Source organism: Nicotiana sylvestris, unplaced genomic scaffold (assembly GCF_000393655.2).
Source record: "Nicotiana sylvestris unplaced genomic scaffold, ASM39365v2 Un00013, whole genome shotgun sequence".
NCBI classification, from domain to species: Eukaryota; Viridiplantae; Streptophyta; class Magnoliopsida; order Solanales; family Solanaceae; genus Nicotiana; species Nicotiana sylvestris.
In genome coordinates this window covers 1,209-22,976 of record NW_027184349.1, presented here as the reverse complement: position 1 = coordinate 22,976, position 21,768 = coordinate 1,209, and the positions used below count along the sequence as shown (strand labels likewise).

The 21,768-nt window shown below is 40.3% G+C and overlaps 1 protein-coding gene and 1 long non-coding RNA gene across 2 annotated transcripts; one reads left to right on the top strand and one right to left on the bottom strand.

Moving 5' to 3' along the window:
* Positions 1 to 200: 200 nt before the first annotated feature.
* Positions 201 to 1,053, bottom strand: LOC138884644 (uncharacterized). Its single transcript, XM_070165653.1, has 2 exons — positions 589 to 1,053; positions 201 to 491 (listed from the first exon to the last, which is right to left on the bottom strand). Exons 1-2 carry the CDS (start codon positions 1,051 to 1,053, stop codon positions 201 to 203), a joined length of 756 nt encoding a protein of 251 aa, XP_070021754.1.
* Positions 1,054 to 14,253: 13,200 nt separating this feature from the next.
* Positions 14,254 to 17,960, top strand: LOC138884643 (uncharacterized). The gene is made up of 2 exons (XR_011404710.1): positions 14,254 to 14,737; positions 17,730 to 17,960. It is a non-coding gene; the product is annotated as an uncharacterized lncRNA (long non-coding RNA).
* Positions 17,961 to 21,768: the final 3,808 nt, after the last annotated feature.

The window sequence follows — 21,768 nt, the reverse complement described above, 5'->3', positions numbered from 1 at the left end:
CTTAGTCCTTCTAATATTTCCTTGCATGGTGTAATATGATGAGATGCCCCAGAATCAATTATCCACTCACGGGCATAGGTACTAGAAAATAATGTAAGCGTACCTGCCATCATATTTAAGGTACTGTCATTTGATGGTGACTTGTTCATGAGACCCATCAACTGTGAGTATTCTTCCTCAGTGAAGAAATGTCCTTGCAACTAATTTTTAGTTGTTGCATTATTGGCATATGGTATGAATCCTCCACTAAATTGTGCCCTACCCCCCGGCTGGCCTGTGTTTCCACCAAATTGTCCAGCTTTCTTCTTACTTTTAAAATCTTGAGGGTATTCTACAATTTTATAGCAGTTTTCCTTCAAGTGACTCTTGTAACCACAATGTTCATAGATTAGCCCTGTGCTCTTCGGTTTGAATCCTTGTGTCTTTTCTGGTAACATAGTGAGTGGATCCCTGTGAGTATCTACCACACAAAGTGTTCTTGAGCTTTCTTCCTGAGTCACAATCGCATAAGATTCATTAATAGTAACTACTATTCTCCTAGCAAGTATGTTACTCCTCACAATCACAGGAAAAGAGTGGAGCTAAAACATCCAACTCATCCCATAGATCCTTCATTTTAGTGTAATAGCTTGTCACAGAATTTGTTCCCTGCCTCATTGTTGCAATCTCAGCCCAAAGGTGATATATCCTTGTTAGGTTTGATCGATCAAATCTCTCCGGAAAGTTATTCAAAACCTTTCTTGCATCTGAGGCATAAACAATCCCTGGCATTAATTTGTTCGAAACTGTACTTCCAATCCAAGACAACACTATCATATTATACTTTTCCCATTGCTCAACTAATTCACCTCTGTATCTTCTCTTAGTAGAGGAACCGTCTACAAATCCAAGCTTACCTTTTCCTCTCAAAGCTAGTTTCGTTGCCCTGCTACACAGGGCATAATTCTCTAGCTCTGTGAGCTTTATTGGAATCAAAACTAGACCTGGAGTATTTTTTGCTTGAAGAAATAACGGGTGATTATGATCAAGCGAGCTTACCTCATTTCTAGCCATGTTTGTAGAAATTATCTTCTGTAATTATCTCAATTTTTTCAGAGCTTCACGCCAGACCGGATCCTCACTATCACGGCTCTGATACCATGAAGAAATTGATACAGAGATGAAGCTTCACTGCTAGATCAATGGAGCAGCAGATTAGGGCACATGCAAAGATGAATATTCTAGAATCTGATATAGAGAATGAAGAAGAGAAAGATATTTTCTTATGTCTTTAAGCGTACATATGACAGTCTTTTATAGACTAATATAGATGTATTCTCACATGCAGTACATGTGCAATTAACCACCTCTAATAGTAATAACTAACTCTAACAACTTAACAGACTCTAACAGTAATTAAGCAAGCTAAGTGTGATGACGTGGCCACATAGGCACCATTTGGCATATATTAATGCCATGTGGAAGCTTACATAGAAGGAAGGCTAGCCTTTGTGAGAAGATTCTAGAGAAGTATGGACATTTCCTTTGGAAGACCTAGATCCCTATGGATTTTTTAGGAAATTCCTTGGAATCTTCTAGGCTTGTAGAGGATTCTAGAAAAGCCCTTATCTTGTAAATATTAAGGACTTGTGTAACAATTAATATTTACACACTAGCCCCTAGGAGACTAGTATATAAAGGGGGCCATTTATTTGTAATTTACCAAGCAAACAATTCAAGTTCTTTCTAATATAAAGTTTCCTTTAGCAATTCTCTTTTGTTCTTTCTAGCATTCCCTTAGTGATCTTGAGTGTAGTAAGGCTGACTTGATATAGAAAGAACGTGAGCAAGTTGTGCAATATCGGGAGCAAGTTGTCAAGTTTCACATGTGTAATTGGTTAATTATTGAGGACGTGACAACGTGGTATCAGAGTAGAGGTTGCAACTAAGGGAATGGCGAATGACGGAGAAATTAACGCTGCAACACCCAAGCCAACGTTATCCAGGATGCTGCTGACAAGAGCGGTCGTAAGAAAAAAGAAAAATGCCACCAATAAGAGCTAGGAGGTTGTAAAGCCCCGTGAATTTCCTACTCAGAACCCCGAATCCCGTGGTGCCAAATTAGGATCATGTGTTAGAGATGCGTACGCCGCGGTTCGGACCTTTTTGGACTAATCTATAATATAAAAAGTCAAGAAATAATGTTTTCCAGAAAATGCGATTCTGTGGTCGAGAATGCGGTCGCATATCAGGTATGTGGACAGCATAATCGCCGCAAAGTGAGTCAGTGTGTTGGTCAAATTTGAGGTCAACTATGCGGTCAAGTATGCGATCGCATAACCGATATGCGGACCGCATAGTCATCGCACATTTCCCTTGGGATTTTGTGAAGGGCAGTTCTGCGGTGCATTATGCGACCGCAGAACGGGTATGCGGACCGCATTTCTGCCGCATACCCAAGTAGTGTGTTCAGATTTTGGGAGCACTTTTGCGGTCCATTCTGCGGGCCGCCTTTCCACTTTGCGATCAAATGCGATCGCAGACCTAGCTCGGGACTCCAACTTTCTAAATTTTAAACCTGACCCCTTATCGATATATTCGGTATTATAGCTTATTTTGAGCATATTTCCTGATGCTTTTAGAGAGAGAGAGAGGGTCTTAGAGAGGGAAGTGCTTCCCATCAAATTACTCCATGAAACCTTGCCAAATCTTTGAAGATAATCAAGTGAGGGCACCTAAATTTTCATCCCAAGAGGTAAGACTTCATTACCTCAGCTCTTATTCCCATGCTTAGCAATAAGGGATCACAAGTGAAGTAATTCATGGGTATAAGAATGAATTTCTTGCATGCATATCACACCATAGAATATTGGGAGGCAGTGAACTAAAAAGGAAAGCAATTGGGGTATAAAATGATAGAAACTTCTCTAAAAAAGGCCTAAGATCACAATGCACCTTTAGTGTTTGATAGTATGCTCAAAACAAGCTAGAATCTCAATCTCGTATCTAATTCTCGATTTAATTTGTAATTCTTACACAATAGATCGAAGTGCTAAAAGTTCCGGAATTTTGTAAGGAATAAGGAAAGCTTTATTGAGGTATGTATGGCTAAAACCCCGTCTTTTAGAAATTGAGCTTCATCGTGTTTGTGTGGGCATGACAAGATTAAAGTTGAATTGTTGCATTGCTTCTTGTTTTACATGAGTTGGTGTTGTAACCCTATGTGTGTGAAAAATGTGTCCCAACATAATCAACATGCTATCTTGACAGCTTGAAAGGGGCAAAGGTATGAATTATGTATTGCAAATGTTTAGACCTTAAATTGAGATTGCAACTGAATATATTGTGCTATCTATGTAAAATCTTATCTATATTTACAATTTAAATTGCTCTTGCGTGCACCTACTGTCCTAACTGGCAAAGCTAATATTGAAAATTGGGAACAATGTGAAATGCGTCCTAGTGCCAAGAAAGATTTGATAAGTCGTGGCCCCAAGTGCCTATGAGATGATATATGAGAAATGAATTGATTTATGAGAAGGGAACAATGCCTTGATGAGACGACCTAGCCGATTGGGTCGATATCGGACTCCGCTCAAGATAGCGGTGGTATTGGAAAGGTATTGTGAATGAATTCTGGGAAAGAAGGAAAATGAGATTGTGATTGAAGCATATGTTTCAAATGAGGCAACCTAGCCGATCGGGTCGAGATCGGACTCCGCTCAAGATAGCGGTGGTATTGTGAACAAATAATGAATAGTGTGAAATGCCCCAACTAAAAGCTATGGGAAAATGATGTGGAAGTTGTATGATTCTTTTATTTGATAATGTGGTGATCGTTTAAAGTTTTGAGTTATACTTGTGATTTCTTATTCTTGCATGAAAGTTCTTTCTAATTTAATGGTGTTTAGTTATACATACTAGTGCTATTCGATGGCACTAACGTCCTTTTGCCGGGGGCGCTACATTTTTTTTAAATGAATGTAGGTGGCTCCATAGCGAATAGTGCCGATCGTGTGTAGTGGAGCATCCTCTTCTCAAACTCTTGGTGAGCCCCTTCCTCCTTCAAGGGGTTTTGTGAATGCCTTTTGTTATAGATATCTCTTTTGAGGTATAGCTGGGGCCTTGTCGTCGGTGTTGTTATCGCTGTCTTGGGTATCCTTAGAGGCTCCGTAGACATATATGTGGGTTATGTACGAGCATTGGATGGGTCTACGAACTATGATGTAATTCAAATTCTCATTTTGCTAAAGTGTAATTGTATGTAATCTTGGGAACTTAATTACTGATTAATGTTGTGATTTAAAATGAACTAACTTTGTAAAATGCACAATCTTTCCTCGCCTAAGCAAATGAATGAAAGCATAGTTTCCTTATTCATATCGAGTTGGGTAGGAAGTGTTTGATAAAGCTTGCTCAGTTGGGTTTACTCGATTGAGCGCCGGTCGCGCTTCCCGAGGTTGGGGCATGACAGAGGTGCCACCCGATATTGTGTCAAATGAAGGTCTTACATCCCAAGAACCAACTGCCACCGAGGTGAACGGGGATGAAGTGGAGGCCCTGCCTGAAAATGTCTCGCTCGATAAAGAGTGGGTGATGAAGATGAACGCGGGGATAGAAGTTGTGGAGATCTTTGGCCAACGCTTGGGGAAGGTGGAAGGCACCCTTAGCGTTCTTGAGGGGCACAGTCTTGAAGAGATTAGGAGTATCCGAAATAACTTGGAGGGATGTACACATACCGAGATGGAACTAAGGCAAAACATCACTGCCTTAGAGTGCAGACTCATGAAGGCTTTGAGTACTATCGATGCTATGATGGCAAAGATAGAGTCAATCAAGGAACACTTCAATGCTAGCATGACCGAGGCAACCATCAATGTTGTGGTGATGAGGGAGGCTAAGATCAAAGCTCCCAAACCCCTGGTGTTCAAAGGTGTTCGTGATGCACAAGAAGTAGAAAACTTCCCTTGGCACTTGGAGAACTACTTCAGGCACGACAATGTGAGGGATGACGAGGCCATGATCAACACTGTCATGTTGTACCTCTCAGTGACAGCCATGCTATGGTGGAGAAGGAAGATGGCCGACGTGGATAAAGGTCTATGTACTATTAGCACGTGGGATCAGTTCAAAGCCGAGTTCAAGCGATAGTTATTTACAAACAATATCTTGTATGAGGAAAGGAACAAGCTTAGGGAATTGAAGCAAACAGGGAGCATACGTAACTATGTCAAGGAGTTCACTACCCTTATGCTTCAAATCCCCAACCTGACCAATGATGACTTGTTGTTCCACTTCATGGACGAGTTGCAAAATTGGGCTAACCGGAGTTGCAACACCGACAAGTCACTGATATAGACCAAGCCATAGTGGAGACCAAATCATTGACGGAGTGCAGGCATGACAAGCACGACAAAGGCAATGGTAAGGAGTCAAAGGTTAACACTGTCAAAGGTGGGGGATACCGTGGCAAAGGCAAGGATATACAACAACAATACTCCAAGACTCATGATTCTAAGAAGTTGAGTAGTCGTCAAGGCTATGCCGAGAAGAAGGCACAGACCGAGAAGTAGGGATGCTACATATGCGGAGGGCCACATGGCTTCAGAAATTGTCCCGACCTAAAGAGCCTCAGTGCCATAGTCTGTGAACGAAAGGAGCAGCGCAAGGAGAGAGTTCGGGAACCACATAGTTGGGTATGATCGGATTATGTGGTGCTTTCAAAAAACAAGCTATCCAACCTACCGAGAATGACAATTAGTATATGGATCTCACCATCAACAACAAGCTCGCTCCTGCAATGGTGGATACTGGAGCAACTCATAATTTCGTGACTGAGGCTGCTGTAAAGAGACTAGAATTGAAGCTTGCTCCAACAAACTCTCGCGTCAAGACCGTGAATCCGAGGTGCAAAATGCTCGTGGGGTAGCTAATGGAGTTGGTGTCAAATTGGGAGCTTGGAAAGGTATGACAAACTTTACTATAACCTCTATAGATATCTTTGACATCATACTAGGGCAAGAGTTCTTTAGATATTATCATACTTTGATCGACCTCTACCTCCAACGTCTCTTGGTTATGGAGCGAGAAGGAGGTTGCATGGTACCTACAGTGACTATGCCACACGGACGGATTCAAGCACAACTCTCAGCTATGCAGGTTGTCAAGGGAATCAATAAGGGAGAGCCGACGTTCGTGGCAACTATTGCAAGTTTGGAGGAAGACAATAGTTTTCAAGAGACATTGCCTCCTTGCATAGAGAAGTTACTTGAGGAAAACAAAGATGTCATGTTTGAGGAGTTGCCTAAGCACTTGCTGCCTAAGCAAGAGGTACATCACAAGATTGAGTTGGAGCCAGGGGTTAAACCACCTGCATTTGCCCCATATCGTATGGCACCACCCGAGCTAGAGGATCTTAGGAAACAATTGAAAGAGCTGCTAGATGCTGATCAGATTCGCCCATCAAAGGCACCTTTCGGCGCACCAGTATTGTTCCAGAAGAAGAAAGATGGATGTTTGCGCTTGTTCATAGATTATCGAGCACTTAATATGGTCACAATGAAGAATAAGTACCCGATCCCGCTCATTGCTGACTTGTTCGATAGATTTTGGCAAGCCAAGTACTTTACCAAGGTGGATCTTCGCAAGGACTACTACCAGGTTTGCATTGCAGAAGGGGACGATCCAAAGACATCATGTGTGACGAGATATAGAGCCTTTGAGTGGTTGGTGATGCCCTTCGGCTTAACTAATGCACCAGCCACATTTTGCACCCTTATGAACAAGATTTTTCATCCCTACCTTGATCAGTTCATGGTGATCTACCTAGACCACATAGTTTTCTCTAGAAACATCTTGGAGGAGCATATGGAGCACTTAAGGAAGGTTTTCCAAGTCTTGCGGGAGAACGAGCTATACATCAAGAGGGAGAAATGCGAGTTTGCACAATCAAAGGTGCACTTCTTAGGCCATGTGATTAGCAATGGTGAGCTACACATAGACGAGGTTAAGGTACGTGCTATCCAGGAGTGGGAGGCACCTATAAAGGTAAATGATTTGAGATCCTTCCTTGTCCTTACTAACTACTATCGTAGGTTCATCAGTGGTTACTCAGCAAAAGATGCACTATTGACTAGGTTGCTAAAGAAGAACAAGTCATGGCTTTGGACGAAGCATTGTCAAAAGGCGTTTGAAGGCCTTAAGGCAGCTGTAACAGAAGAGCCAGTCTTGGCGTTACCTGATTTTTCCTAGACATTTGAGGTGCACACAGATACCTCAGACTTTGCCATTGGGGGTGTCCTGATGCATGATAAGCATCTTATAGCATTTGAGAGCCGCAATCTAAATGAGATGGATTGGTGTTACGCGGTGTAAGAGAAGGAAATGACTGCCATTGTGCATTTCTTTCATACATGACGACATTATTTGCTCGGGTCGAGGTTCATGGTCAAGACGGACAATATGGCTACTAGCTACATTTAGACGCAGAAGCTCACACCAAACCAGGCTAGGTGGCAGGATTTCTTGGCCTAGTTTGATTATGTGGTAGAGTACAAGCTGGTCAAAGGTAACATTGTAGCTGATGCCTTGAGCTGAAAAAGCCGAGCTTTCTGCAATCACTACAACAAGATGGGACATTCGTAAGGCTATAAAAAAAGGAATGCAACATGATCCAGCATCCAAATAGCTTATTGAGTTAGCCAACCAGGGCAATACAAGACATTTTTGGGTCGAAGACGGCCTACTGCTTAACAAAGGTCGGCGGGTCTACGTGCCTAAATTTGGAGACATTAGACGGCAGATCATAAGGGATAGTTATGACACAATGTAGGCTGGTCATCCAGGCCAACGTCACACTAGGGCCTTGGTTGAGTCAGTCTACTATTGGCCACACATGCAAGATGACATAGAGTGTTATGTGCAGACTTGTCTTGTCTGTCAATAGGACAAGGTTGAGCAACAATAACAACCCGGAGGACTTTTGGAGCCATTACCAGTTGTAGAGCATCCATGGGAGAGCGTGCTATGGACTTTATCACTTGGCTATGAAGTTTGATGGTTATGGTACTATTATGGTGGTCGTGGATAGATTTTCCAAATATGCCACCTTCATGCCAGCCTCACCAGGTTGCACTGCCAAGGAAATTGCCAAGCTATTCTTTAAGAACGTAGTGAAGTATTGGGGCTTACCAAGGCATATTATCAGTGATCGAGACCCCCATTTTATTGGAAACTTTTGGAGAGAGTTATTTGACATACTTGGCATGGAACTACACTTTTCAACTAGTTTCCATCCACAGACAGATGGATAAATGGAACAGGTCAATACCTTACTAGAATGCTACTTGAAGCATACGTATGCGCGCGTCAGAAAGATTGGGCAAGACTCCTAGACATCACCCAATTCTCTTATAACTTGGAGCGGAGTGAATCCACGGGACGAACACCATTTGAGCTAGCCACAAGACAACAACCACAAACTCCACATTCATTACCAGCTGCATTCGAGGGAAAGAGTTTGGGGGCTTATCATATGGCCAAAAGATGGGAGAAGTAGCTTGACACTGCTAAGTCCTACTTGGATAGGGCAGCTAAGAAGATGAAGAAGTTTGCGGACCATAAGTGGTATCCCATAGACTATAGAGTTGGAGACATGGTCATGGTAAAGTTTAACCCAAGACAGTTCAAGGCACTACGGGGCATGCATCAGAATATGATTCGCAAGTATGAGGGGCCATTTAAGATTGTCGCCAAGGTAAGCAAGATCTCATACAAGCTTGACATGCCATCATATCTTAAGATCTACCCTGTCTTCCATGCCAGCATGCTTAAGCCATATCATGAAGATAAGGATGATTCGAGTAGGGGCCAATGAAGTCGAGCGCCAATTACTATCACCGCCTCGCATGATCAGGAGATTGAGACTATCAAGGATTACCAAGCTAGGAAAAAACAAGGGTGGAAATCCACCGCAATGTTCCTCATCTATTGGAAGGGGAAATCACTAGAGGAGGCCACATGGGAATGATACGAAGACTTATGGCAATTCAAAGATAAGATCTGAGAGTTTATGCAGCAGCATTGCACTGCAATTGTCACAATATTAGGTGGGGAGAGTGTGATGACCCGCCACATCATCATGCCACATAAGCACCATTTGGCATATATTAATGCCATATGGAAGCTTACATAGGAGGAAGGCTAGCATTTGTCAGAAGATTCTAGAGAAGAATGGACATTTTCTTTGGAAGACCACAGATCCCTATGGATTTGCTAGGAAAGTCCTTGGAATCTTTTAGGCTTGTAGAGGATTCTAAAGAAAGTTCTTGTCTTGTAAATATTAAGGACTTGTGTTACAATTAATAGTTACACACTAGCCCCTAGGAGACTATAGTATATAAAGGGGCCATTCATTTGTAATTCACCAAACAAACAATTTAAGTTCTCTCTAATACAAAACTTCCTTTAGAAATTCTCTTGTATTCTTTCTAGCATTCTCTTAGCGATCTTGAGTGTAGTAAGGATGACTGGGGTAGCAAGACGTGAGCAAGTTGTGCAAGATCATGAGCGAGTTGTCAAGTATCACACATGTACTTAGTTAATTACTAAGGATGTGTGATGACCCGATAGGTTTAAGATTTAAAATCAAATTCTATGTTTCGAAGCCTTTAAAACCTCATTTTATCTCTTCTCAATGTGCGTGCACAGTCCGGGTGTATTTCCGGAAAGCTTTTGTGTTGAAAGTTGATAAAAATAGGGATTTTTTATTAAAAACTTCATTTGAGCTGACTTCGGTCAACATTTTTGGTAAACGGATCCGGATTCATGTTTTGATATTCCCGGTGGGTCCGCATTAGAATATGGGACCTATACGTATGCCCAGAATCGGAATCAGAGGTCCCTAGCCCGAGTTATGAATTTTTGATAAAAATTGTAAGTCTGAAAATTTAATGGTTTTTAAGAAATTGTTAATATTTGATCTTGTTGATATCGGGTCTGTACATTAGTTCCGGAGCCTAGTACAATTTCATTATAGTATTTAAGGTATTTCTGTGAAATTTGGTGAGAAACGGAGTTGGTTTGACGTGATTCGGGCGTCCAGTTGAGAAAATAGAAATTTCAAAGTGTTCTTGAGAATTTCAATTGATTTGGTGCTAAGTTCATGGTTTTAAATATTATTTTGGTGAATTGATCGCACGAGCAAGTTTATATGATATTTTTAGATTTGTGTGTATGTTTGGTTTGGAGCCCTGAGGCTCGGGTGAATTTCGAATAGGCTATAGAGTGATTTGAACTTGGAAAAAATTTGTTGGCGTAACTGAGGGTGTTGCAGGCCTCTATTTCGCAATTGCGAGATCAGGCATCACAATTGCGACCTCTGAGGGGTTCGCATTTGCGAGCTTCTCATCGAAAATGCAAAGAGAAGCTGGCCATACAGTCTTCACTATTGCGAAGAATTCTTCGCATTTACGAAGTAAAGCTGGGAGGGGAAGTGATCGCAAATGCGATCTTTTTGTCGCATTTGCGGAGATCCAAGTTCGCAATTGAGAACTTATCTTTGCAATTGCGAAGGCAGCAAAGATGTGAAGGACCTCACATTTGCGATGGTCCCTTTGCATTTGCGAGCTTCGCAATTGCGAAACTCAGGTCACAGATGCAACATCTGCAACTGTGTAAAACCTAACTTCTCAAAATTTCTCAAAATTTTCAAAACAAGAAAACCCTCTAGGGGATTTTCCAAAGACCATTTCTTTGCCAAATCATAGGTAAGTGATTCTTAACTAGTTTCTTTCAATCTTTCACTTCATTTTACAAGATTTCAACCTAGAATCTAAGGTTTTCATGGTGGAATTGGTGATTTTTGGGTAGAAACTAGGGATTTCAAAAATTGGGGATTTAGACCTCAAATCGAGGTCGGATTCCAAAACCAATTGCATATCCGAGCTTGAGGGTGAATGGGTAATTGAGTTTTAGTCCGAGTTTCGGGTTTGGACCAAGTGGGCCTGGGTGTTAACTTTTTGTTGACTTCCCATTAATGGCCTAAATTGAATTCTTATCGATTGTGGGTAATTCATAAGGTTTATTTTGAAATATTTGGTTGGTAATTTGCTAGATATTGTTGGTTCAGAGGCGTGTTTGAAAGGCAAAGCTGTGATTGAGCTTTGAATGGCATTTGGAGCGAGGTAAGTGTTGTGTCTAATCTTGACTTGATGGAATTAGGAACCCTCAGACTTTGTGTTATGTGAATTCCATGTGAGCGGCGTATATGCAAGGTGACGAGTGCTTATGCGCCACCGAATTTTTTGTTTTTCCCTAATTTATCGCTTTTCCTTAATTGTTTTCCCTCCTATCTTAATTGTTACATGCTCTGAATGCTTCTGTGCTTAATTACTACGTGTTAATCAATATCTTCTTCTGTTAACCATGTTAGTTCACTTCATAGTTCCCCCAAATCCTCGCTATCTACTTAATTTGACTTGTTTTGTACCTTTTAACTATAAATTGCTGGTTTGGTCTCGCTATGTAGTATTATTTGTGTAGATTCTATATTGAACAAGGTTCCTTTTCTTGGTTCTGTTTGGTATTTATTAATCGCGAAGGCCTTGTAATTTAGCCTGTGGATTTGACGGTGTACATTTATTGTTTGGTACTGATATGGTGGGATCGGGTTGCACGTCGCAGCAGGTGTAATAAAGGAGGATTGATATGGTGGAATAAGGGTGAATATATATATATAAATATATATATATACGGTGGTATCGGGTTGCACGCTGCAACAGGTGAAATAAGGGTAGATTGATATGGTGAAATAAGGGTGAATTACGATACTGATATTGATATATGGTGGGATCGGGCTGCGCACCGCAACACACACACACACATATATATATATATATAAATTTACTGTTATTGATATTGTGTTGGTGGAATAAGGGAGGATCATATGATGTCTGGTGGGATCGGGTTGTGCGCTGCAACAACCTATATGTTTCATTTTCTGTTGCGCTGTCTTCCGGTATTGTTATTTCAGCTGGTAGAGATTGGTAATTTTGGATGACATTGGTTTATTTTCGAGGTTGTGGTTGTCATTTCCTATTGACTGTTTAATTTTGTACCGTATTTCAATTATTCTGTCATTATTATAGACTGCATACAGGTTTTAGCGTAGGTGACTCGCCTTAGCCTCGTCACTACATCGTCGAGGTTAGGCTCGACACTTACCAGTACATGGGGTTGGTTGTACTGATACTGTACTCTACACACTATGCAGATTTTGGAGACAGTCCCGACATCGGTTACTAGGGAGCTCGGATCGGACATTTGCGGAGACTTGAGGTACGATTGTTCAGTGCCCGCAGCTCCTGGAGTCCCCATTCTCTGTTTATTTAGCTGTGAACTTTCATTCGAACAACTTGTTGTTTACTTCAGACCCTTATGTGTATTACTCTTGTAGTTCGTGCACTCATGACACCAGGTTCAGGGAAGTTGTAATAGATATTTGGCTAGTTTAACTTCCGCATTGTTACTTTAAATTTTTTCAGTTATCTCAGTTCTTCTTTAATATCTGTTTTAAACTGTTAAAAGGAGTAGATTGTTCTAACGTTGGCTTGCCTAGCAAGTGAAATGTTAGACGTTATCACGGTCCCGATGGTGAGAATTCCGAGTCGTGACATAAGTTTCTATTATTTCAATACCTTTACTGGTAAGAACAAAGAAAAACAATGCCGCACTGAGAAGGCATTGACAGTAGTTGCACATTATTCCTGTGGTTGATGAAGATACTGATTGTGTTGCCTGAGCAGCAGCGGAAGGTTTATCATTGGCATCGGAGGATGAACTGCCTTCAAGATTCTTCGTTCCTCAGTTTTATTCCTACCTTCCTTTATCGTCCATTTTCATGAAATCAGATCCTTCTTGATCGGTTTAATCTTCTAAGAACTACAGTTTGTGGATTTGCTTTATCAACTTATAAATATGATCTAGAGATAATTAAGTAGTGCCCCTAAATGTTATAGCAAGTTGTTTATGAAATGGAGTGGGTGCAGTTGGAATGTCAAAAAGTTATAAGCTTGAAGAAACAGAAGAGATCGATGAGTTCCAATTGGTATAGCTTACCTGGTTGTGGAATGCGTGGTCCAGGTCCAGGTCCAGACTTGGGCTACGGCTAGGACGCCTTGGACTTGAACTTGAACCACTGTGACCTGCTAGAAATATATATATTTTGCACAATGAAGTGATCAGCAGATTCTGAATTAAGTGGTACCATCACCAGTTTGATTATATATATAGTATATGGCAAAAGACTAATTAAAGAAGAATTACCTGTTATCGTCCAAAAAAGGATCGGATGCAGCATTAATATTGTTGAGCCTGAGTAGTCACGAAAACCAAAATAGTACTAGTTAGGATTTTTATGATGTACTAAGTGGAACTATATATGTACGCACAACTGATCGATGCCACATTACATTAATGATAAGTGCATAATTAAGTCGTGTTTTTTTGTATGAGGTTAATTTATCATTTTACCTTAGTTACTTACTATGTATTATTACACGTAAATAAGAGATGTCTTTGAAAATCGGAGATTCAATGAAAGTTCATAAACTTCTTTACTTTCACATTTGTAACAACTTCAAGGAAATTAACAAACTGATCAACTACGAGAAATATCTTTCACATCTTTATGAACTTGAAGCAAGTACATATTGTGAGCATCTAATTTTTGCCCCACATAAAAATAACTCCTAAAAATAAGTTAAAAATAATTTTAATAGATTTTAGAAACTTTTCTTTATTTAGTTGCATTTCATACATTTTTAATATTTTATAATCATAGAAAAATCATAAAAATTGTCACGTTTTAATTTCATGCCACCTTAGGTTCAATTTACATGTAGGAATTAATTTTATTAAGCAAAAATCATAAAAAAGGTCATTTTTACATATTTAGATTTTAGCCTTTAAAATTAATATTTTTCTTTAGTTTTAAGTTAATTAGTCGTTTTAATATTAAAAATAAATAAAAATTTTTAATTTCTACAAAAATAGATTGATTTAGGATCTTAATTAATTTAATTAGAATTTAAAATCAAAGAAAAAGAATAGGAAAAAACAAAGAAAATGAAAATAGGAAGAATATATGTTGGTATTGTTTCTTTTAAAATTGGGTCAATTCCTAAAATGGCCCAAATTAACCTTTAAACCCCAGCCCAATCTTCCCTTTCCCCATTTTTCCTTAAATCCCTAAAACTTATAGACATAAAAAGGGACCTAACATCATATTTTAGACCTAGAAAAAGAATAATGAGAGAAGACCCCTTCTTCTTTTTCTTCACTCAATAATCAGATCCCTCATTCTTCAACATTAGTCGTTGCACCCTTCCTCCTTAACACACAAAAAAAAAACCATCAGCCAACGCCCTTCTCTTTGACTCTCATTTCTCACACACACAAAATACACACACCCACAAAAGCCTCCAGCAACAAATGAAAAAGTAAGAAAAAATTAGAAGTTCTGAAATAATTTTAAAAGTTGGAAACAATAAAAGAGGTTTTCAGAAAAAAAAAAATGGAGAAAAAGAAAATTTCGAAGCTCTGCCGATTCCGCTGCATTATCTCCTCAATTTCTGAGTGTTCTAGTTTTATTTTGGATTCGAAATTTGAAGCTATGTGTTGTTTCTTCTGTTGCTGAGCTCCAACTAGTAGATCTCTGGTTTTTATTTGGCTATTTTAAGCTATCTTGTCTCAAAACTAGGTACACACCAAAGATCTCTATCCCTACTTGTTGGAACGATCAAATTAATTGATTTATGATTGAATATCTTCTGATTTTATGCTTGTTTTATCACTAAATGGTTTGGTTTGTGTTTGAAATATGCTGATTCCAGAAAATATGAAATTCAGCTTGATAAATTCCCATATTTTTATGCCTGACTCAGTTGTACTTGATGTTAAGTTACTGATTGTTTGAACTAGCATATATGAATAAAAAGCCAAAAGATGGAATTCTAGAAATGGTGAAGTAATTGCTGGTATAGTTTTATGTTTAGGTCTGAATATTAATGTGAATGATTGTTTCTTTTTATTAAAAAAATGTTTGTTTCATGCGGTCCCATTATGAGATGTTATTAAAGGAGTTATAGTTGTAAATTCTGAAATTTGGCTCGTTTTGAAGTTTAAATGCAAACCTTTGTTATTGATTTTTGTTGTCATTAACTTTTCTGTCGATATAATTAAATCTGAATTTAGTTATGAATGTTAATTTGCTCTGAAAGTCGACTTCTCTGCAATTGTTTGTCCGGCCACATATTGTGACGACCCAAAGGTCCATCACCTATTTTCTTACCCATTATGTGCTTCCGAGGACTTGAAAACCTCATTTAGAATCGCTTCGATTTGCGTGCGTAGTCCGGGCGCATAGCCGGAAAGCTTAAATATGAAATTCTGTGAAAAATGCTAAGTTTTGATATCAAAATGAATAAATTTAACTTCGGTCAATATTTTGGGTAAACGGACCCGGACCTGTGATTTGACGATCTCGGAGGGTCCGTAGAAAAATATGTAATTGGGGCGTATGCCCGGAATTGGATTCCGAGGTCCCAAGCCCGAGAAATGAATTTTTGAGTGAAATTGTTTTCTTGAAATAATTAAGGAAATTGGAAATGAAATTTGATTAGAAGACTATTGTATCAGGGCCGCATTTTGGTTCTGGCGCCCGGTACAGGTCTTATATATATTTTGAATCGCTCCTGTAAAGTTTGGTTAAAAACGGACGTCGTTTGACGTGATCCGGACCCTAATTGGGAAATTGATGTTTAAAAGGAAATCTGAGAAAAATTCATTAATCTTGAGGTTTAATTCGATGTTCATGATGTTATTTTGGCGATTTGATTACACGAATATGTTCGTAGAATGTGTTTGAGGTTGTGTATATACTTGGGTTAGAGTTTCGAGGGCTCGGGTGAGTTTCGAGTAGGTTCCGGGATGCCTTAGGCTTAAAAAGATTAGATGTTGCAAGTTTAGGAAATATTGCAGGTTTCTGAACCCTCTTGCGCGGTCCGCGAGAAATCGCGTGTGGCCGCGGAGGGGCCAGCGCGGCGCGCTCGCCTTTGAGCGGTCCGCGGTGGATGATGTGCGGCCGCAATCGGCTTTGTGCGGTCGGCACGGGGCTATGATCTGCAGGTCTTCAGGGAGGTCTGTGCGGCCGCGGTCCTTTTTGTGCAGTTCGGACAGGGAGTTTCAGAAGGGTATAAATTCACGTGAATTTCAGTTATTTTTACTCTTTTCAAAACCCCAAAACGTAAGAGGCAATTTTCTAAACAACGTTTCTTCTCCAAAACGATTGATAAGTGATTTCTAACTCATTTTCTTCACTTCTTAACATCTTTTAACATGATTTCAACTTCAAATCAAAGATTTTCATGGGAAATTGAGTGTTTTGGGTAGAACCTAGGTTTTCTAAAATTGGGGATTTGGACCTCAATTTGAGGTCCGATTTCAAAACAAACCATATATTTGGATTTGTGGGGGAATGAGTAGCCGGGTTTTGGTCCGAACCTCGAGTTTCGACCACATGGGACCGGGGGAATTTTTGACCTTTTTAGGTAAAACCTTGTAAAACTTATTTTCATGCGTTGGGGTTGACTCATTTAGCATTTATTGATGTAATTAAGTAAATTATGACTAGATTCAAGCGGATTGATGGTAGAATCAAGAGGTAAAGCTATAATTGAGACTTGAGTGGTGTTCAAGGCATCGAGGTAAGTGTTTGGTCTAACCTTAGCTTGAGGGATTAGGAGTGGAGTCATATTTGCTACTTGCTTCTTGTTGAGTACGACGTATAGGCATGGTGACGAGTATCTATACGTTGGTGTCGAGCAAGACCGTGAGTCTTAAATTTAAAGTGGTTGTGTCCTTAAATGACCTTTCAGATGCTTAAATTAATGATCTTCTATATTGCGCAAAGAATTGTTCTATTCTCGCAGATCTTATTTATGTTTTAGCATTGTCAATATTTGGGAAGAGTACAAGCTAAGTTAAGATTGGTTATAACTGATTCTCCCTTGCCGGGAAGATTGTTTTGATATCTTTGTTCCCTTGACGGAAAACTATTATATTGCTTTTGTTCCCTCACCAGGAGGTTATTATATCACTTATGTTCCCTTGTCGGGATTTCTTGTAATTGTATAATGAAATGGAAACGGGTGGTACGCCTACCACAAGATATTATGAAATGGGAGTGGGTGGTATGCCTACCACAAGATATTATGAAATGGGAGCGGGTGGTACGCCTACCACAAGATATTATGAAATGGGAGCGGGTGGTACGCCTACCACAAGATATAATAAAATGGGAGCGGGTGGTACGCCTACCACGAGAAATGGTGAAACGGGAGCGGGTGGTATGCCTACCACGAGATATGATAAATGGGATCGGGTTGCACGCCTGCAACAAAATGAAACTAAAAGTGAAATTTGCCTTTATTTTCTTCATTTGTGATAGAAGTTATATTGCTAGCTTCCTTATTATTCCCTGTTATTTTCTTTTAACTGCTATCCCTGAAGCATGTTTCCCTTCCCCAGCCTTAACTGCTTATTACTTGTTTTCCGCCATATATTGTATAACTGCACAGGTTTATCTGGAGTCTAGTCCTAGCCTCGTCACTACCTCACCGGAGTTAGGCTAGACACTTACCAGCACATGGGGTCGGTTGTGCTGATGCTACACTTTGTGCTCTTTTGCACAGATCCAGGTCTTGCATAGCAGCAGTAACGCGTGAGCCAGCCTCCAATCCAGTGAGACACCGAGGTAGACTTGCAGGCGTCCGCAGGCCCGGCGTCTCCTCTATCTTTTATCTCATGTACTCGAGACAAACAGTTTATATTTTCTTTTAAACGGTTGTATTTAGTACTCTTAGAAGTTCGTGAGTAATGTGATACCAGTTCTTGGGTAGAGGCATATGTTGATTTCTGCATTATTGTTCAGTTTCTTAAATTTACGTCTTCCGCATATTTATTTAATTCCGTTGTTTTCCTTATATTACTGATAATTGTCACAAGAAGTAATTTGTTAATGAAGTAGTAGTTAGTAATTGGCTTTCCTAGCTCACATTAGTAGGTGCCGTCACGACTCCTGAGGGTGGGAAATCCGGGTCGTGACAAGTTGGTATCAGAGCTCTAGGTTGCATAGGTCTCACAACTCACGGACAAGCTTAGTAGAGTCTGAGGGATCGGTACGGAGTTAGGAAAAATCTTACATTTGTTCTTTCTTGTCATGTGGATTTGTTCCTCAAATGCTAATTGAACTTCTACTCTGTTCTTCGCAGATGGTGAGAACACACGCTTTCTCATCTACCGCTCAGCAGCCCGAGCTCCCTACAACTGCTCCCACTAGGGGTAGAGGGTGAGACCGAGGCCATGCTAGAGGCCGAGGTAGGGGCAAAGCTCAGCCCCGAGTAGCAGCACCAGTGGCGGAGCCTCAGGTTGATTTCGAGGAGGAGGTTCCGGCCCCAGCAGTTCCAGTGGGACCTGCTCAGGTCCTAGAGGGGTTCATTGCCACCCTAGTTCTTTAGGATGCTCTGGTCCGATTGGTGGGGCTCATAGAGACTGTCACCCGAGCGGGTTTGCGTCCAGTAGCACCAACCACTTCTCAAGCTGGAGGAGGGGCTCAGACTCCCGCTACTCGCACTCCGGAGCAGGTAGGTCCCCAGATTCAGGTTCCAGCGGTTCAGCCAGCGGTGGAAGTTCAGCCAGGTATAGTGGCTCAGACAGGCGATGGAGTGGCTATGTCTGCCGATGCTTTGTGGACACTGGAAAGATTCACCAAGCTCTTTACTACTACTTTCAGTGGAGCTCCTTCTGAGGATCCCCAGGATTTCCTATACAGCTGCCACGAGGTTCTCAGGAACATGGGCATTATTGAGACCAATGGGTCGATTTTGCTGCATTTCGCTTATCTGAATCAGCCAAGACTTGGTTGAGGGATTATTGCTTAGCCAGGCCAGCCAGGTCGCCATCTTTGACTTGGGAGCAGTTTTCAGTGTTGTTTCTGGAGAAGTTTCTCCCTGTGACTCAGAGAGAGGCCTTCCGGGGGTAGTTTGAGCGCCTCCAGCAGGGTTCCATGACAGTCACCCAGTATGATACCAGGTTCATTGATCTAGCTCGCCATGCTCTTGTCATACTTCCCACTGAGAGAGAGAGGGTGAGGAGGTTCATTGATGGTCTTATTCAGCCGATTCGTCTTCAGATGGCCAAGGAGGCTGGTAGTGAGATCACATTTCAGGAGGCGACCAATGTGGCCTGCCGAGTTGAGATGGTTCTGTCTCAAGAAGGTGCTCATGGGTCGGATAAGAGGCCCCGTCATTCGGGCAGATTCAGTGGTACCTCGTCTGAAGGTAGATATTCATATGGTAAAGGCCATCCTCCTAGGCGCTTTCAGTCAGCTCTTCAGGTCTCCCATGGTACTTCAGGTGGTCGTGGTTCTCAGACGCACTATTCTGATCAGCAGTCTTACAGTGCACCATTAGCACCTATCAATGCACCGCCGCTTTAGAGTTTCCAGGGTCGTCAGCCCCCGCAGCCGAGGGCTTGTTTTACTTGTGGCAACATGAGGCATATTTCTAGGTATTGCCCTCGAGCTTCGAGCAGTTTTCTGCATCAGGGTTCTCGTGCGATGGTTCAGGCACCAGGTGTTCCACAGCCTTCCCAGCCAGTTAGAGGTGGGGGTAGAGGTGTTAGAGGTGGAGGTAGATGTCCTAGAGGTGGAGCTCAGGCCGCCAGAAGTGGAGGCCAGGCAGCAGCAGGCCATCCTAGAGAGGTAGTTCAGGGTGGTGGGGCCCAGCCCCGATGCTACGCCCTTCCAGCTAGGCCCAAGGTTGAGGCTTCATGTCGCACCTCCTTATTCCGCACCCGCGAGGGTACAAGGGTTTTTTCCAATTAAAGGACAGTCGAAACGAGATTTATTTCTTTATTTCAGAGTCGCCACTTGGGAGATTTAGGGTGTCCCAAGTCACCTATTTTAATCCCGAATCGAGGAAAAGAATGACTCTGTATTACAGTCTGCGCACCAGAAATCCGGATAAGGAATTCTGTTAACCCGGGAGAAGGTGTTAGGCATTCCCGAGTTCCGTGGTTCTAGCACGGTCGCTTAACTGTTATATTCGGCTTGATTATCTAATATAATACGTATTATAAACTTATGTGCAAATTTTATCCCTTAGCCGCTTTTATTATTCTTTTTATTTATTGTTATTATTTTACGAAAAATTGCAACATTGTGAAAACGTATTTCAAATCACGTCGCAATCAATTGCACCCGTGGTTATCGACACATTTCGACTCCGTTGAGATTTAGATTTGGGTTACATAAATGCACACCCGTATTTAAGGAAATAACATTATTAAATACGCGCCTAGAGCGACTAGCGTGTCATTATTTTGGGTAGGGCCGTGAAATTTGCTAAAACGGCTCCTCCCTAATTCTAAGCAATTAACTGTACATTTATTGAGGGCCCCGAAATCTATACATTTCATTAAGCGAGGCTCATCTCATTTATTTTAAATGGACAAATCTTAAAGCGACTACATTTTTTCTATAAAAATTAGTCTCTAAAATAAAGAAAGAAAAATCCTAATTAATTACTAACTTTTATAATTTTAAGAAAACATGACATGCTAATTGCTTGGTTAATACAAATATTGATGAAAAAAAAAGGAATTTTACTCTTAATTTCGAAATTTTAAATAAAATAAAAATTCAACAACTAATATTCAAAATAAACAAATATAGCTAGATTAAAACTCAGCATTGTTATTATTTTTTTAAAAAAATATTATTGAGATTAATTATTCACAATCATTTGAAACTAGATTTAACCATAATTACTAAAGCTTATTAGAAAGTTTATTAGACTTAAACGTTCTTCTAATCTTGCTTAAGCTCAAGTCATGCCTTAATGCCTAATTTACGATGTTTAATTTAAATTCATGTTTTAACTAAATTTAGCTACTTGTTCATGATCAACCTACAATCTTGAAGCCTTCATAGCTAGTGAATTAACCTGTTTTGCCGAACTGATTTATTACAGACTAACTTATGATATTATTTTCTTATTCCAGCTATTATTTAGTAATTCATGAAATAGCTTAAATACAATCAACAAAAGAAACAAAGAAAAAAAACGAAATTAAAACTTCAAATTTTCATTCTTCATATGTATTCATGCTTCATATTTCGGATTACAATAACCAGCTTTTCAGTTGTGTACCTGATATTGGAAGCAAAAGAAAATGAATATGAGAATCAGCAGCAGCAGTAAAATCAGTACAACACAACAACAATAGCCCAGCAACAGTAACAAACCAGTGGAGTAGTAATCCAAAAAAAACAAAATCTTCTAGCTTTGATGAAACAACAATTAATTCTGATTTCAAACAACAAAAGAAAGCAGAATATTTTTTTTTTAGTTTTTTTTATTATGAAATCTTAAATATTTTTCGGAATTTTCTATCTCTTAAATGTTCAGCCCTTTTCTCTCTCTTATTTTCAGATTTGTTTCTCTCTCTCGTATCTGTGTATTTTTTCTCTATCTCTCTGTCTATATTTTTTGATTTCAAGACCTCACATATATAACCCATCCCATAAACCTTTCAATTAATTAAAATCCATACTTTTCTCTACCCAACCCATTATCTTTCCACTCATCCCCATTACATTAAATAAACATATCACACCACCCCATTTCATTTTGTCCCCCATGCTTCATTTAAAATAATGCAAGATTCCCC

Bases quoted from the DNA above. Each gene is read 5' to 3' on its own strand.
- LOC138884644 (XM_070165653.1), bottom strand. From the start codon at position 1,053: ATGGCTAGAAATGAGGTAAGCTCGCTTGATCATAATCACCCGTTATTT. The intron at 492-588 runs GTTTTAGCTCCA...ATTGTGACTCAG, and splicing joins ATCTATGGGATGAGTTGGAT to GAAGAAAGCTCAAGAACACT.